The following is a 19,038-nucleotide window of genomic DNA, read 5'->3' as shown; positions in this document are numbered from 1 at the left end:
AGTGTGTATGGATGAAATTAACCTTGTTATCTTTTGCTTGGCTCTGACAGAGCTTCTTCTGGTCTGCAGGTGCCTCCCAGTCGATCTGTATGAGGAAAAGATTAACATGCGTATTTAATAAGCAAAGTGTCTTTCGCTTACCTTGAGATATCTACATTCACAATACACTTGAATACAAACACCTGTACACCGGCTTATTCATGCAATTATCCAATCAGCCAATCATGTGCCAGCAGTGCAATGTATAATACTATGCCGATAGTCCTGCTATAGAGCTTGATCTGGTTTCTGGTGCCAGACTGGGCTGGTTTGAGTAAAAGATACTGCTGATTTCCTGGGATTTTCACACATACAATAGTCTTTACAGAGAATGGTGCGAAAAACAAAAAACATCCCACAATAGTGGCAGTTCTGTGTGTGCAGAAGCACTTTGTTAATGAGAGGTGTTAGAGGAGAATGGCCAGACTGGTTCGAGCTGACAGGAACGCTACGGCAAACAACGTCGCTTTACAACTGAGTACAGGTGTTCCTAATAATGTGAACGTATATGCTGTCTTTGTAACTGTCATTTTCTATTCTGATAGCAGAAACTCTCCGAGGATGTTTTTTTTTCTTCTTCTTCACAAAAATCTATGACATGCCAGTGGAGCACTCACTGTGTAACTGGAGCTGGAGATATTGGAGGCCTGCAGGGCATACAGCGCTCCTCTAGCTCCCACATACAGCAAACCTGGCTCCTCCTCCAGCAGTAGGGTACTGTAGTTCAAAGCAGAGCCACTGAAGCGTTGGCACCCCCATAGCTCTGATGCACACAACACACATACACACAGGTCATACTAAAGCCTCAAACAGGTATAATATTCAAATCATTGATGTAATTTGTGCCAAAGTTTTTACACAAACAGTAGGTACATGCTAGGAAACTAGTAAACAGTCCATCCAGGATTTTGTGATCGCAGAAATGAATGCAAAATCAAGCAAACTCCATTATATTCACAGGAGCTTGCAATGTTTCATAATTACCGTTGATTTTCTGCAGATTTGGGGCAAGACACGTCATGTGACGTCATCGCAACGCGCGTGCAGCCGACACCCTCTTTGGTTTACGTGTGTCGAACATGTGTATAGCTAAATTTACCAACAAACATCACTGCGAAAGACCGTGCAAAACAAGTTCATCCAATTGCAATTGCGCAGACAGAGCAGCCCATCCTCCATTTATACAGCACCATTTCTTTTGTCGTAATTGCATAATTATTCCTATTAGTCTTAATTTGTGGGTTTGTGTTGGCTCGCTTTCTTCTTTTTTTCTCCATAGTGTTTAATTAAAGCCAGTAATATAAAATGCCTGGTTATCACAAACATTTCTCAATGGTATTCTTAATCCCTAGTGAACCTAGTGAAGGTTCCCTAGTTCCCTACTCCGCAGACCTAGGGAACTAGTCTGAGGATGTGTTTTTCATAGAGACTCCAAAGCACTTCTGTAGGCTGCTCTGGATAACGGCGTCTACTTAGACGTAATAAAAACTTGACTAAGTTTAAAAGGACAGTAACCCATGCAAAATACATGATTTTGAAGTCGTTCAAATCGAGGTTTATTCCGAAGTTATTCTGAATTTCCGGGATTTTCACGTGTAAACGCTCGTACGAACTGTTTACGAATAAATCCGTACGTATCCAGCTTGACAACTGAGGGCCAATGTGTGTATAATGGTTTATTATTTTATATAGGAAAACATTTGAATGGTGATGGCTTGCTTATGTGGTACTGTTTTTCCAATGATATTGTACACCATGTACACACTTTGTACACACTTTAAAACATTTCTTTTCTCCAGTGTGGGTGTCTCTGGTGGGAAGAGCTTTAGAGGCAGTAACAGGAAAAAGTGTATGCTGCTTTAGGAATGCTTTAGCAATCAACTGAAGGGACACAGATGTCAAACAATGGCAGAGAGTGACAGAGTGGAGTTAGTTTCAGAGAGAGAGAGAGAGAGAGAGAGAGAGATACAGAGAGAGAAAAAGAGAGAGAGAGAGAGAGAGAGAGAGAGAGAGAGAGAGAGAGACACTGTGCTTTATGACTCCCTGCTGACGCTGCTCTCTATTTTACCTATAAATCACTTGATGCAAACACATTATTCATGGTTCTCTCTCTCTCTCAGTGAAGACAGTCTTGTTGTTATCCCTCAACCAGGGTGCGTATGTGCGCCTTATCTACAAAAAAATGGGTCAAACGTTTAAACCAATGACACAGGCAGCACACTTCAATTGTGCAAAACACCACAGAAAAGTGAGTCAGCAACGCAATCTCCAACCAGCCCTTAGGAAATCAAAGTTCACCACTATCATGTCACATCACATGGGCAGAGACTAGAAGTGTGATGTGTCTCAATTCGTTTCCTCCTATAGTACGGTATACAGTGCTTTATTTACTGTGCATTTGTTCTGTGGACAAATTGTACTCCCAGGATTGTACTTCCTACATTATTACCCACAGTGCACCATAAATCCAGTACACAACCAATGCTCACTACTTAGTACCACACTAAATGCTACCACAATACTGGGGGCCGTGATGGCTTGACGGTTAAGGCTCTGGGTTACTGATCGGAAGGTCGTGGGTTTAAGCCCCAGCGCTGCCAAGCTGCCACTGTTGGGCCCTTGACCAAGGCCCTTAATCCTCTCTGCTCCAGGGGCGCTGTATCATGGCTGACCCTGCACTCTGACCCCAGCTTCCTAACATGCTGGGGTATGCGAAGAAAAGAATTTCACTGTGCTGTAATGTACATGTGACCAATAAAGACTCATTATCATTAATACAATTTCTTCAATTGTATTAATGCAATTTCTTTCAGCTCGCATTTTACAGGTCAGGATGGATACATGCACAAACAGCCTCATGCTATAAATATAAATAAGAATTGTTGTTTAACCTCCTCTAAAGTCAACAGGCAGTTGTTAGTTGTGTATTTAATACAGAAAACGTTAAAACTTGGGAAGTTGTAATGGTAACTGCTGAGTAATTTGTAACGTCCACTTTGTTTATGTACAGTAAGTGCGGGTCATGATGATGTGTTTCCACTGCACTCACAAGCAAGTGTCTGGATTCAGTCCCTCACTGCTGCCTTATATAGTGCTCTTTACAGTACAGCCTAGGGGCGAAACACAATTATGCTATCTTTTATTGTGCAAAATATTTCTAAATAATCTCTAGCTTGATCAACATTTGGAAAACACTGTAAAAACCTTCTTCTAGAGTTCTTTCTCACGCTAGTTCACAACTGAGAACTAGCAAACTGCTCACACATTATTATTATTATTATTATTATTATTATTATTTTTGTTTGCATGCACCCATAATATTTTCTAGTGAATTTAGTTAGAAACCTATTTGGATCTATTTCCTAATATATAAACAAACTAGGAGCATAATCTAAAACACTGCAATCATGACCAGACATATTCAATGCTCACACCCTCCTACTTGCGCAATTTAAAAATAAAAGAATTTTACATCCTGGTGCACACCTCCAGGCTCAACCTGATGCCCTGTAAACCTTTCTAGCATGTTTTCTTCAAAATAAATAAATAACTAAAATAAGCAATATTCAAACAAAAAACAAAGGAATAATGCACCTACTATTCATATCTATATTTGTATCTGTTCAATCTAAGTAAGATATTCATATTTGGTCTCATTTTTAGAAATCTATTTATTAAATATAACATATAGTAACAGACTGGCTTTTTAAAGAATATCACCCAAAGTAGTGCTTATTTCCTTATTCTCATAGTATTATTCTTATCTCTTTATTTCATGGTAAGCCGGAATTCAAGGGAAAACATAGGTATGACTAATGTTAAAAATGGTGGACTGTGGCCTTGACAGTGCCAGTAATGAGAGATCTCATTTCCTTGAGTCTTGAAGTAGAACAATACAACTGTGAGCCCTATCCTTGTAGGGGCAGTGAGAGTCTCAGTCTCTCTCTCTCTCTCTCTCTCATGTGTGTGAAAAGCACTACGAGTACTAAAGTGTTCAGTCACGCAGTTAATTTGTAATATCCTGTAGTAAAAGATCAAGCCAAGGTGGCTTGTAATATAATCTTTAAGATCTTCCAATCCACGTACTACTGCAAGAATTATGCATGTACTGTATATACATGCCCACATACTGTATACCTCAGATCCATACATTCCTACAGCTACATAACATGCCCATACCCACACGTGGCCAACATGCCCACACATGCGGCCGTTCATGGCAGAACCTTTATTAGTATAACACACAGACAGGTATGTCAAATGCAGGCTGCCTAGACCTGGATTCAGTAAAGCCGTCAAATAAACCGGGTTTAAATCTGCTACACGAATTCCAAACCGAGGTTATCCAAACCAGACTCTGATTACAAGAGCACAAGTCACTGGCTCAATGGCTTCCACACGATCACCACCCTGAAGAGGGCAAGGCAAAGCAAGCAATGAGTACAAACAAGCATGGAGAGAGGTGAAAGAACATACACCCAATCCAACCACAACAACAACTACCACACACACGCGCAAACAGGGCAGTCCAGGCACGTCTATTCTCAGACCTGCTCCTGAACATCTGGCTTTCAATCACCTTAGTGAAGAACTTATGACTCATATTAATAGCAGGGTTGTGAGAGAATGCAAATATCAGTGCAGCAAACACATGATACAATACTATTTCGTTCACAGCTTGGATTACAGAATACTACTTCATACCCCATTCCAGTCAAAAACTAACACACTGTCCAGAGGAACTCCCTCTACCTTTATTCTGACAAGTAGCTTCATCATCAAAACTGCAAATACGGGGTTTAATGACACCCATGCAAAAGTTCATGTGCAAAAGACATTTATTTTCCCTGACGTTTGGATGACTGTGCTAAATCACAGTGTAGTCTTCAGCATGGAGTCAGAGGTGTGTGCTGGCTCTGTAACACTCGTGAGCGTGAATACAAAAATAAGTGCTGTGGAACTGAAGCTGCTACAATGCGAGTGTTACGACAGTGTTGCACAGCATAACACTTTGGGAAGATTATATAACGAGTGATCACATTTTCTGCCTCCCATCCATACACACACTGTGATAGTCCTGCCTGCTGAATTCCAATAAGTTACAAAATCACTGAGCGGGCAGCTGCGAGATAATACGTGCACTTGTAGGATAGAAAGAGAGATACAGAAGTTAAACAAAAAGCAAATGCTGAAAAAAGCTTTCTATAAAATTGATCACTATATACATGAACAACAGAAAGTCAGAGAGAGAGAGAGAGAGAGAGAGAGAGAGACAGACACACACACAGAAAGATAGCAGAGAATGTGTGTCGCCACAAAGGAATGTTTTCTGAGTAAACATCTCTGAAGGTCTCATGAGGACCCGAACAGGGCAGAACATAGTGTTCACTGTGACATTTTCTTTTCCATCATTCAGAAACTGAACTTTGAGGAATTATTGAGTGCACGTCAGATTGTGTACATGCTGTGCTCACCTATGTATTCGGTTGGCATTGCTCTCTATTCGCTAGTGTGACTATACTCTGAGCATGCCAGATAAACTCTTGCCCATTCGAGTCTTGCGTAACAGTTAACTTTAGCCACAAATGGTGCTGTTCAGCCCTGCCTATTAATTACTACACCCAGAACGACGTGTCTTCCCACAGTGACTCACTCTTAGCAAAATCCCTGTGTAAAGATGAAGTTTTCTCCTAGAAAGAAAAAAAAAAACAAGAAGACAAAACAGCATACAGCCTGAATTTACTCTCACATTAATAACTGTCACTCCCTCCCACACGACTCTGGTAGTTCTGAATATCAAAAGCGCTCAAACTTTTTATCTGGCTACAGTACAAGTAATCTACATTTTTACACAGCCTCGTCAGCTCTTTCATGGAGACATCATTTGGCCATTTTTAGATGCTTTTAACCCAATCATTCCAACCTTGAACATGATACTGACTTCATTTTGCTGGGACATTGTACATCAAATGACTACAGTGGTATGTTATGGTAGTGCTGCGAGATCTGCGTGTGCGTGCGTGCGTGTACTATGCGGAGGAGCACCGAGTGATGATGACATCCATCTACGGCTGCTTTGCCAGCTTTGTTCCAGCTAAAGTAATTACACACGCAAAGAGAAGCCCACACAGATGGCCTTGGGGAACCCACACAAATGACCTTTCCATCTTAAATGTGTTGTCTCTTTTGGAACAAATACAGTTTTATCCCGCTTAAAATTCATTTCTTCATTCTCTGTTCAACAATCCAATATTCTACCCCCTTATCCCTTACATCATTTCTGCGTTACTGGTACAAGTGTCCAAAAACACCATTCTGACAAAGGATTTAAATTAGTTGTAGCTCACAAAAAGATGCAGATCAAACGAATAAACAGAAACAGCTGTAGTATATATTATAGATTCAATAATATGAGAATAAGCCATCATTGTATCCCCTGGATATCCATTTGTTCCTCCCTTTCACTGGGAGTTACAGATTCTGTTAATGTGCACGACAGATTAAACGATGTCATTTTAAGCGCAGAGCCCCTCGTATCTAAGCACGCAGAATGATTGAATGAAATGGCTGAGGTGGAGAGAGAGAGAGAGAGACACACCGGTGTACCATCGGATACTTTTCTATACTGAACAAGTTGCTAAGAAACTCGATGAATAGGTTTGACTAAGTTAGGGGCTGATATAAAAAGCCCAGATACATGCATCAGGAGGAGGTGAGATAGAGTAGAGAAAACAAAGCCTAGTATGTGGGTGGATAGAAGATGAATGATGGGGAGATATCATTACATGCACGTACTTGCATAATATGACTACACACATTGCTTGCGTCAGCACTAGCGTCACTCGTTTCTAGCAGTTTAAAAACATACATTTTCGTTCTGTTTTGCCTGCGTGTTTGCTAAGCCTTCTGGTCGTCAAAGCAATAGGTCATCCTTGAGCGCGTCAGGAATGGAAGCCAGCTTGTCCGCATGTCCACAGAGTCAGAGCTGTCGTGCACTGGGTTCTTTCTGCTCTGAGGAATGCTGCAACACTCTGCACTGTTGCTCCAAGTCTGACCGTGACAGGCCTGGGAAAGATTTCCCCTTGTCATATGTTTTCAAATTAAACATGTGCCTTGGGACTTTCGACATCCACGCTTGCTTAACTCTGAATAAAAGATGAAAGGAGAGCCCGAGTTGGTTCGAGTGACTCTGCTCAATACACCATGTGCAAAAAGAGTGCAGTCAAGCCCAGCTCTCTCACAAGGAAAGATGACATTCCTCACCATCCGAGTAAGAGCAGCCAATCTTGAGGATCTAGTGCTCTCCTCTAAGCATAATGTGCGTGAAAACATTTGAAAAGGCGTCCTGGTGGGCCTCACATACTTCAGAGGAAGCATGTATTAGCACTCCTCCCTTCTACATTGGAATTTGCAGTAAGAGAATAATGGATGATACTTGCAAAACTAAATTGAGAGGAAATGGGATAAAAACAAAGCAACAACAGAAAAGCACACTTTTCTACATGTAACCCTGCAAATCTATTCCTTTGCGTCTACCTCTTGATATTTCATGCATTACTGCTAAAAGTAAACAGTGACTGAATAGGAACATCCAATATAAAGTTATATCTCTTACAGGAAAAACAATGTCGTCTGTTGCATTGCTGTTTACTTCATTTGTTCTGAGTGCAAAACTAGTGGATGTGGCTCATACCACTGAAAAGGACAGTAGTTCTGGGAGTGACATCCAGGTCCAGAGGAGGTGTGAGGGGATAAGCAGTCAGTGTAGACACAGCGCACAGCAGTTGCAGGCAGGACAGCCATGCCACGTTGCTCCTCATCCTCATTGCCACTTGTTTCGGCCCAGATAAGAGGGGAGCGCCTCAAATCCACACTTTCACACTCAGTGATCTTGTGTCTTGTCTCCACAACAAGGTCCCAGCAATCCAAACTACCTCATCATCCTTCTGGACACTTGACCTAAAAACAAAGACAAAAACAAAGGGTTAGTGAAGGCAGCAAAATACGAATGAATCGCTGAGGCTGTGGAAGAAACAGAAAAAAAAAAAAACAGTCACACTAGAAACTAGGATTAATGAAAATAACCAGCTGAGATTTTCAACCAGAGCTGTCAAGTGAGAATGTTCAAAACACACCTGAAGTCTGATATACCTGTTTTTAAGTAATATAATGGATGGTTAATAGAATAATCAATGGGAGCTGTAAGCCTTTAGATATCTCACTCCATCTCCACTACAATCAACAGACATATTGGTGCACTTCCCAGTTTTTTGAGAACTCACAAAGTTAACTACATCCTTTAATGGCACCTAAATCGAACATATCTTAAACATGTCTGATACAGTCATTTTCAATATTTAGTTTGTGGTATTTTCCACTTCACCACTTACCCACGCCTCCCTTGCAACTGCTCCACAGTTTGAATTCCTCGGACATAGATAATCAGCCCAGCATCCACTGCACATTCCTTGTAAATGTTAAAATTCTCTCTACACATCTACTTCCATAACATCCCTCAATTCATTAGTGTGATACAAATTCAGCTTATTTTCTTGCACTGAAGAATTCCTAACATATCTGTACTTAAAATGTAATTATTCCTGGGTTTGTGTTCAAAATGGATTCTTCTCAGTTTTAAGATTTGCTTTAAAAAAAAAAAAAAAAAAAAAAAAAAAAAAGATTTTGTAAATTGATTCCATTTTTTGAAGTCAGAACGCACATATTCAAGTGTATTAGTGACTACTATAAAACTTTGAAGCAAAAGTTTAAAATCAAGTATTTGATGATTTTAGCATGCATGTTGCATGATGTTCAATGGTGGTCATAACATTCCCTATATTAGAAAGGAAGGGATTAGGGACAAAATGGCATACTGAGATACTACTGCTATACACTGTGTAGTAATACATCAAACCCAGCCAGTGACTCTGTGATGTGTCATGGTGAAAGACTGGCCTTCATTCATTTGACCAATACAAATTTTAACTTTATTTGTACCAATGCCACAATATATCACACAGCAGAACACTGATCTCTGTTCAGCAAAATATAATGTCATTTGCAACAGTACTGTCCATCCATCCATTTTCTGTACCATCCAATTTCTACAGTCACAGTGAGCCTGGAGTCTATCCCAGGGAACTCGGGTCACAAGACATGGATAGGGTGCCAACCCAACACAGGGCATAATCGCACAAACAGTCACACACTACAGACAATTTATAGATGCCAATCAGCCTACATGTCTTTGGGCTGGAGGAAAAACCAGAGTACCTGGAGGAGACCCCCGAAGCATGAGGAGAGCACGCAAGCTCCGCGCACACAGGGCGAAGATGGTAATCGAACCCTCAACCGACCCTAGAGGTACGAGGCAAGTGTGTTAACCACTAAGCCAACGTGCCCCCCAAATAATTTAATGTTTTTTAAACATTTGATGCTACACAGTATGTAATAATTAACATAAAAATAAAGTATAAAGCCCAAGTTCAAGTAACAAAGAAAGACTAGACTAAATTAATCAAACTTACAAAAAAAACTGCTTGAATACTAACATGCTTGTATTTATTGAGAATAATGCTGCATCTTCATCAACCACATTGATTAATCTCATGCCTGCAGGTACAGGCATTCACGTAGAATCCAAAGCTGTGTCCCAAATCGCACAACACCTAAACAGTAATGACTTCAGTGGTGTAATAACATACTCTTTAGTACGAGAGTAAGCTTGTGCGGCCTAAGTGTGCACGACTCATCACCGCTCAGCATTATAGACGTGTTATGAGAATAAAACCTGCACATCAACTGTGACTGTAATAGTTACTGAGCACTCAGATGAAAGAGCAAAACTCTCAGTAAGATCTTGTCTTTTATTTGTCCACAGCTGAGTAGATTACTGTGGTCTGCCTGATTAAGCAGCAATTCCCATGCATCAACAACCTGCTGCAGTGTAACTGTGCTCAATTTGTGGGATCATAAACAGAACATATCCTAGAGAATGATCTTGTCACATAGCTAGCTAGCTACAAACAATGATCTTACCTGTTCAGCAAGAAAAAGGCTCAAACGTCATCAATTCAAAGTGTAGAATCAGATTCCCTCTTTCACTCCCATTAGCTTTGTTTTCATTCAAGTGATCACGCACATACTCTCTCTCACGTGATTGGCTGACGCTCCTGCCAATGACCATGTAGTCAAACTTCTTTCGTGCCTGAAGTTAAGACATGATTATGTATGATATATGCATAGAAATGTCCCACTACCTCCACCCACGACACTCGCACCCGACTTGCAGCAGCTCAGAAACATGCAATGAGAGACGTTTTTTTTTAAACCTCTGATTCATTCATCATAGTTGTTTTCATTTTTAACAGAAAAAAATTCATATCTACTTTAGCTTTTAAAAGAACTAGAAGCATGACTATCAATGTTTGATGGTTGCACAAGAGTACACGAACTCTGAAACACACACGCACACACACGTACTGCACGATGTGATTTAGAGGGACAGTTGTTCTACCCTCCCACTGTTCCCTTCACCTCTCTCCCCATCGTTCTTACACACTCTGTCCTGCCCTTCTATAAACACTCCAGAACACTCCCTCTCTGTCTAAGATAAACACACGCTTGTTCCCATTAAACAAGCTTACGCACCAGATGAGAGCTGTTTTCTTTTCCGTCCTAACCCCTGTCGCTCCCTAAGAGGCCATGCACCCAGTACCCTCTTAGTCTCTTTCTCCAGAAATCCCACACAAATAAATACAAGCATCTGTGCGAATCTCTCTCTCTCTCACGCACACCTGCTGCATTACAGGAATCAGCATTACACGACGCTGAACAGTTACGTTGTTGCTTCAGCATCAGCTGCTGTGCATCTCCATGGCTACTGTTGGGCTGTCTCAGCAGGTTGCGAGTGTGGCGTACAGGTGCGGTGTAACCGGCTTTTAATAACAAGCTGTTGCACAAGCAAAACAGGATGTGACAGGAGCCCAGGAATTTCTAGCACAATTACAACCAGTGCCAAAATAACATCTAATCCCTTACTAGAAAGAGCAACCAGTGGAACCGCAGCAACTTGCACGTCTGCTTCAAACAAACAACTAGGCATTCGTGACGCCAGTTATTTGTAAACTTTTGTACATCTTTGCATCTTATGCTAAGGTCTCGGAATGTTGCGCTTGACCAGCATGGAATATTTCACACAAACATTTCACAACAAACATATTGTCAAGGTTGTAAGAAACCCTTTACAGTCTGTACAGGATTTTGCAGAGGTTGTTTATGATTGTTGCGGATTGATGCTTGATTTCACTGCGGCTTTTTTCAAAAGTTGCAATTTAATCTGCGGCGTTTTGAATTGGCGAAATTGCAATTGCACGAAATTGTGTCTTTCGCAGTCAATGAGACCTTTTAGCTGTACTTGTGTTCGATGCGCGCGAAACGAAATGGCACCTCTGGGCCAAAACCGCGGAAAATCTGAGGTAATTTTGAAAAACTGCAACTCCTCCGAATGTTGCGGAGTTTTCCTTGATTTTTAGTTCATTTCTGCGCTTGCAAAAACGCTAAATCCTGGAGGGACTCTTGCTTTCTTTAGGAAAAGGAATAGATGTTTAGGATAGCTGTTAACTTTTAAAAAAAATAAATAAATAAATACTGTACAAAATTTCAATCTACAGGATGTCTGGAAACTCCAGAACCAGTGGGGATATGTTGAGAAAAACATGTTGATACTAATATGTCGTGCAAATCCGCAAAAACATTGTACGGCAGCTGAGAAAATGCGTAGAGTGTAAAGAGGAAGATGTAGCGCATATGATTTAAATAAAAAACACAAAATGATGTACATGTAGGTTTACACTCATTTGTTCCTGACTTTTTGGACACGCTGTATTTATAGTTATGTAACAACTACAGTGATACCACGTTTTAAGCGAACGACAAAGTTCACACTTAATATTGCATTGTAAGTTTCGACTTTACAATACAGCTGCTGGTTTAGGCCATGACAACAAATGTTTCTCTCTTTTCTTTTTTCCTTCTGATGATTTTGAAATGTAAAGATGATCTTGATACTAATCACTCACTGTGAAAGGTTTGACAGACAAATTGCATAGCCAGATTTCATGGGCTAACTTTTTTTTTTTTTAATTCCAAAATAGTAAGCGTTAGAACATTTCTATCTATATGTTAATAATGAAATAGTCACAGAATATAAAAGACAGTTTGAACTTTTTCAATGAAAAATTAGTTTGGAAGTTTTGATTCAAATCTTGTAAGATTTTTTTTCATGCCTGCTCGGTGTTTAGTCACAGCTCAAAGTCCTGAGATAATATATCCACAGGGCGTAAACAAATAGAGTTTATCTATTTATAATCTGCAGTGTAAATCATAAGCGAAGGTATAAAGAATCCAAGAGGTTTCAAAATGGCTCTCTCACAAACTGTGTGAATAAAATATGGCAATATTTTGCTGTTACAGTCATCTACAGATGTCTAGAGACATTATTATAGAAGTCAGTCCAGAAATTCTACACACAGCATCTAGCAGGAATCTCTCACACGCAACACTGTCGAACAGTCCTAAAGCGAGGATATAAACAGGGTGGAGGAGGAAAAAGAAATTCAATTGTCAGTATTACAAAAGCTGCCCACATTGGGTTTCATGCCCACAGCGATAACCCCTCCGAACGTGGCCAGAAAAGGTGCAAAAGAGAATGTTTGAGAAAACTCAGCTCCTCTAATATTTCAAGTGTACTGTATTCAAACCTGACATTTCAGATTGTGTAGAAAGATACACAGATCTTTCTAAATCTGAGAAACTGTGAACCTGATAATACTCCATGCATTCGACCCCAAGACAGATTTAGCCCAATTTTAGATGGCCATAAAATACCAGCTTATCATCATCATCATCATCATCAGAGCTACATTATTTAACATTTTAAAAGCCTCACACAGAATCCAGGTTAATCAGTGGGGGGGGGAACCTACTCTGCAAAGTATGAACTTGAATGGAGCAAGTGGCGTCTGTGAGCAGCTCAGCTGGGACGAGAAGCCTCATGTATGTTTAATAAGCTGTCTGTCACACTGAATACATACATCCTGACTTCTGTAAGGTCAGTCCTCCATCACCCGCTCACATAGAAAGAGCTCGTATTAACCCCAGCTTCCCTTCACACTGTCAGTACACCAACATTTTGAATAGAAGCAGTGGAATAGTAACTGCAGTGAAATCTTTTAGATAACATTAACAATTTACTATTTAGAAAAGAAACACTATTGTAGAAGAATAAATATAGTTCCAATCTGATCAGTCTGCACATGATTTCGCTGAGTTTTTTGGTGATTGTTGTAGCCAAAAATGTTTGATTTCGCTGCAACTTGCAGATTTTTTGTACTTTTTTTGTGAGAAATCTACTTGAATTGGCGAAATTGCAACTGCAAGAAATTGCTTTGCATGGACTTTCACAGTAACTACGTTTACATGGACAGCAGTAATCTAATTATTGACCTTATTTTGAGTAAGACAATATTGTGATTAAGGTGTTTACATGAGTGGCTTTTGGGAGATTCCTTTCATGTACCCGTTTTACATGTTATAGAACATAGATCAATTAACGGCACACATCATTACGTACCCACACCATGCCGTCCCCTCCAGAATTTCACGTATCAACGTACAGTTCGTCTTCATTATCGTACCGTATACACTTTTGGGTGTTTTTATTTTTAATTTTACGAAAGCTTCAAGTGCAGTTAATTATTTGTCATGCTATACGTGCAAAAAGAAGCTGTGGGATGTGTCCAAAACCGTGTACTTACCTACTATATAGGCAAGTACGCGGTTTGGGACGCAGCCGTGCTCTCTTGATTGCCGTGAAAAGGTGAAGCACTGCCGTGTGTGACCTTGTCCTGTCACAAAATGCGGTGAAAACTTCCACATGATGTTAATAGTGTGATTAAGGTGTGTACATGTCTATAATGCACGTCGATAATACGACTAAAACTGCAATACTCCACATGTCCTAATTCGATCTGTGTTTACTTCAAGTATGACTTAAGCAGGATTAAGGTAATCAATAATCACTGTTTACATGGTAGTTTCTTAATCAGAGTATTGTCTTAATCGGATTAATATCGGATTATTGTTGTCCATGTAAACATACTGAGTGATAGTTGTTTGTAAATGAGACCTTTTAGCTGTACTCATGTTTGACGCACATGAATCCAAGAGGGGTCTGCCTGAATGCACGTTGTGTTGATGCCGCACGATGCGTCTTGGCCCAAATCTGCTGTAATTTGGAAATAAAACATTTTGCATTCAGTTCTGCCATCACAAGATCCTGAGGGACTGTCTGATACCCATTAATACTAACAAAAAAAAAAAAAACTGAATCAGCTATGGTGAATAAAATGATGAGTGACATTATTAACAAAAGTGGCTTTGACATGTTAAAACTATAACATTACTGATTAAGAAAGCCTTTCTTCGTTAGTTTTAATGAAAGCTCTATGTATCTGACAGAATCTTTTCTTGAACATGACTCAAAACAAGGCACTGTGCTTGCTTGTCTTGATACAAAATGATCCACACTTATTTATTGACTCCAGAGCCTGGGAAGCCTTGTCCTTTTCCCATAAAGGATTGAAAAGGGACTCTGGTGAGCTATAAATGGAATTAATGGAGACAAAGAGGTCACATTAGCAGTTCTTTGGCAAAAAAATAAATAAATAAATAAATAAGAATGATGTCTTTCTGTTTCTCTCTATGGTGCTCTCTCAGGCTAAAATAATTACTCCCCCAAACATACAGCTTTATTTTTATAAACTTTAATTAACGGTTAATTATATTTTGGCCGTTTTGCCACATTATGTAGTCACTCGAAGCTCCCTATGTTAAAAACTCAAAGTAGAAAATAAAGCCTACAACTAGTGCCGGTGTTAGCATGATTAAACCTTTTTCTATGCGGTTTTAAAAAGGATGACAGATTTGTGGGTCTATGAAGTTATTACGCTTCAGATGACAAGCTTCTATTTTGAGCAGCATCCGTATAATGCGAGACAGAAGGGCCACTTCACATCACTTTTGGAGCATGTTGAGCTTAACAAGGCAGGATGCATGAAGGAATATTTCAGTCAGAGAAACCTAGAACCTGCTCAAGTTATCTTCTAGGTCTGGTGTGAAGCTCAACCGCATACCAGGAAAATGTTCTGCTGTTCGATAGCTTATGCCTTTCATGAATGGTCTACATAAAATTACATAAATAAAACCTACACCCTGAGTAAAGTCAGAACACTTATGTAATCGTTTAAACAGGTGACTGAGGTGTTGGATAAATATTTTCCTGCGGTGCTTCAAAATGGGTTTTATATTGAATTTCAGTGCAACTAAATTGAATTCTTTCTAAAAATAAATAAATAAAAAAAGCTTCCCGTCACTGCTAGAATAATAATGTTATTACAGTGATTATCATTCCCCAGTACTGTGGACAAAAAGCGCTGCAGTTTTGTATACCAGACTGCCTACTATTATACAGTAAGTACATTTACCACACCTGATTTAACTCTACGTATTACCGAGCCTGTTGTGAGGTCAACTAGGTGTGACAGAGCAAAGATAACACAATGAATATCCGGTACTGGGTTTGGGAACAGTTCCTCTATCGCACGCTAGCACTGGCCAGTGCTTATCTGATACATAGACAAGACAAGGTGACAATAACGTATCCTGGGAGTTGATGAAAGGTGTCAGAGTAAATTTAGTTTTGTACGAGGAAAAAAAAAAAAAAGTGTAAAGACTTTATATCAAGACCAGTACAATGGTGCGGCAGGTAACGTTGCTGCCTCACCTCACAGCTCCGGGGTCCCGGGTTCGATCTTGAGCTCGGGTTACTGTCTGTGTGGAGTATCACGTGTTTTCTCTATGTTCGTGTGGATTTCGTCTGGGTTCTCTGATTTCCACCTACCCTGGATTGGTAACTCTAAATTAAACAGGTGGGGTGTGTGTGTGTGTGTGTGTTGCCCTGTGATGAACAGGTGTCCTCATATTCCCACCTCTCACGCAGTTTTCCTGGGATAGTCTCTGGATCCACTACACCCCTGACCAGTATTAAACAGCTACAGGACATAGATGGGTAGAAGCATTCAGAAAATATTGACATTATTGTATATGCATTAAAAAAACCTTCTAAATCCAGACAACAACGCAAAGCAGTGTACGTTAATAAAGTAGGCTCTGGTAGTTCAAAGCTTCCAAGTTCAAATCCTACTGCCCCAAAAAAGCCACCGCTAGACGTTTACAAGACCCGTTTCAGCTCAGTGTTTGGACTGTACTCTACATTTCCTCACTGGAATATCTATTTTGTATTAAACTTTCTGCTAAATAAATCATAAATGCAGGAACCTGGACCTGCCAGCACTTTTTCCTCTACACGCAGCTCAGTGTTGTCTTGAAGAGACACAGAGCCGCATGCAAAGTCTGTTATGCTCTGACCCCGTGCTCATCATATAAACACCAGAGGCAGATCCAACAATGAGCAATGCAAATACAGTATCAATGCATTATCAAGTTCAGTCTGGTTAAGAAGAATTTGCTTGCCAAATCCAAAAAGCAAGAACTGATCACATATTAGAATATATATCAAAATATACTGAACTAACAAATAAAGTCAGCACTGCAAAATGCCCATCATTATCATCATCATCATCGAGTAAGTATAGTGTACAATAAGTGTAATTACAGTACTCATTACAGTTTACATTACAGACAATCCTCTATTTGCACTGCAGTTTCGCTTGTATTTGAGCTGCACCGAGAAGGTAAATAAGACTAAACTCGGTTACTCAATCAGTCAGCTAAACACTATCTACTTTCCAGTAATGATTAACCGAGTCTCATTGGGATTACAGGGTAAAGGGCTTGATCGATCATCAACGTGACGAATTTAAAAAAGAAAAAGAACAAAAGGGGGGGGGCACATTTTAAAGTTAATTCGAGAGTTTAAAGGACGCAGTTATACAGTTTGTGAGCAACGCAATCATCTGATCCTGAATTAAGCCCAAGGCTAGAACATGCAGTTGTGAAATACCGGTACACTAAAAAGCAGCCTCGTTTCTAATTAAACAACAACAACGTTAACGAAAGTTCATTTGATTCTAAAACTGAATTAATTATAAACTATGACGTTTATAATATATATATATATTTTTTAAACCGTGTTCAACCTACCTTGCAATGGTTCAGAAATGTTTTCACGCTCGAATTCTAGAGCAGAAAGTCCACACTAAAATAAAGCTCCTAAGATTTGAACAGGGAATCAAACGGCGACGCGTCTCAAGCTGAAGATTTTCTCCTGTCTGTCTGTGTCTCTCTATTTCTCTCTCTCTCCCTCTCTCTCTCACTCACTCACTCACTGCGTTACTAGCGTGAAAGTCAGGCTCAAACCCAAACGCCTTCCTATTGGACGCAAAGTGCGCTATCTAGTGTGGCCATTATTTCATATGCGATACAGTATACACAGAGTAGATCCTAGCACTAGGAGCGGTTTCGCTTCAGGCGTGGACGGTTAGCCACTCAGGTGAGTAATTAAGCCACGCCCTCCTACACAACCGCCACTTTCGCAACCGGTTAAATAAATAAATAAAGCAAGCAGGTGCTCGTTCAAAAGCCTCCCGCGAAAACAGACTCGAAGCAAAGTTATGGGGGTAAAGAAAATAAATAAATTATTTTTTTTTTAAAAAAGGAAAAAAAAAACGCTGACACGAGAAAGGAAAAGATTCTCAAATCAAACGCACGAGAGGGACATATAGTAGTGTAGCTCAGTGCTAACCTTGTTGGAGTAACTTCCCTACAGGTACGAGGCGGAACCTTTCACAGAGAAGAAAATGATAGAAGAATAACAGAAACCTAATACAACCTAGTCTCACCGAACACACTGAAGGAAAAAAGAAAAAGAAAAAACAATACTAAACGTCACTTTTCCTTGCCACTGGGGTGACACCCTAATCTTTGATATGATTTTTCACCTGGAAACGGATATAGTGTACCTTTAAAATGATCCGAGGTGCACAAGAAACTTTAAAAAGTGCACTACGTGCATCTTTCTGTAGAACATACTTACTAATGGTACAAAAAATGTACCCTTATTATTTTAACTTTAACATTTATACAATATAACACAAACACATTGCCATAAATATAGACCCACCGTCCACTTTATAAAGAACAGCTGTAGCGGGGGGAGGGGTAAAACTCTAGAGTTTACACAGAGTGGTGCGAAAAAGAAATGAAAAAAACAAAACATGCTGGCTGTGTGTGTGGAAGGTCTGCAGGCTGAAACAACTTGTTGATGACCGAGATCATAGGAGAATGACCAGACTGGTTTAAACTGACAGGAAATTTATAGGAACTCAAATAAGCACTCTTTGCAACTGTGGTGAGCAGAAAAGCATCTCAGAACGCATAATACTTCAGACCTTGAGCAGACGACCACATCGGGTTCCACTTATGTCAGCCAAGAACAAGAATCGGAGGCTATCATGGGCACAGAGTCACCCAAACCGGACAGTTGAAATATATTTTTTTTTCTCCTAATCTTTCACTGTCCAGTTTTGGTGAGCCTCAGATTCTTGCTCTTGGCTGACAGGAGTGGAACCTGATGTGGTCTTCTGCTGTTGTAACCCATCCACCTCATGGTTTGATGTTACGTGCATGCCGAGATGCTTTTCTGCTCACTACGGTTGTAAAGTGTGATTATATGAGTCACTATAACCTTCCTGGCAGCTTGAACCAATCTGGTCATTTTCCTCTGATCTTTCTTATCAGCAAGGCGTTTCCACCCACAGAACTGTTGCTCACTCAATGTTTTTTGAACCATTATGTGTAAACTCTAGAGACTGTTGAGTGTGAAAATCCCAGGAGATCAGCAGTTTCTGAAATACAAACCAGCCCATCTGGCACCAACAACTATATCACGATCAAATTCAGAGATCGCACTTTTTCTTC

General features: G+C 40.0%; 1 protein-coding gene and 1 long non-coding RNA gene across 4 annotated transcripts in view; both read right to left on the bottom strand.

The window, feature by feature from the left end:
- Positions 1-17,596, bottom strand: part of sema4ga (sema domain, immunoglobulin domain (Ig), transmembrane domain (TM) and short cytoplasmic domain, (semaphorin) 4Ga) — a 33,340-nt gene extending 15,744 nt beyond the window's left edge. The window contains exons 1-4 of one of the 3 annotated variants that reach the window (XM_017463741.3): positions 17,263-17,596; positions 7,733-7,998; positions 657-802; positions 23-85 (exon numbers count right to left, since the gene is read on the bottom strand). In XM_017463741.3, coding sequence (XP_017319230.1) covers positions 23-85; positions 657-802; positions 7,733-7,865 — 342 coding nt within the window. In that variant the 5' untranslated portion in view covers positions 7,866-7,998; positions 17,263-17,596. Of the gene's footprint in view, positions 1-22; positions 86-656; positions 803-7,732; positions 7,999-8,429; positions 8,600-10,077; positions 10,543-17,262 lie in introns of those variants that run through there. The other 2 variants (XM_017463742.3, XM_017463743.3) reach the window with 2 other exon arrangements.
- LOC124627709 (uncharacterized) lies at positions 1,297-7,724 on the bottom strand. Its single transcript, XR_006982194.2, has 2 exons — positions 7,303-7,724; positions 1,297-7,184 (listed from the first exon to the last, which is right to left on the bottom strand). It is a non-coding gene; the product is annotated as an uncharacterized LOC124627709 (long non-coding RNA).
- Positions 17,597-19,038: the final 1,442 nt, after the last annotated feature.

This window comes from Ictalurus punctatus, chromosome 3 (assembly GCF_001660625.3).
Source record: "Ictalurus punctatus breed USDA103 chromosome 3, Coco_2.0, whole genome shotgun sequence".
NCBI lineage: Eukaryota > Metazoa > Chordata > Actinopteri > Siluriformes > Ictaluridae > Ictalurus > Ictalurus punctatus.
The sequence above is the reverse complement of the archived record's forward strand: the minus strand, read 5'-3'. Positions and strand labels throughout refer to the sequence as shown.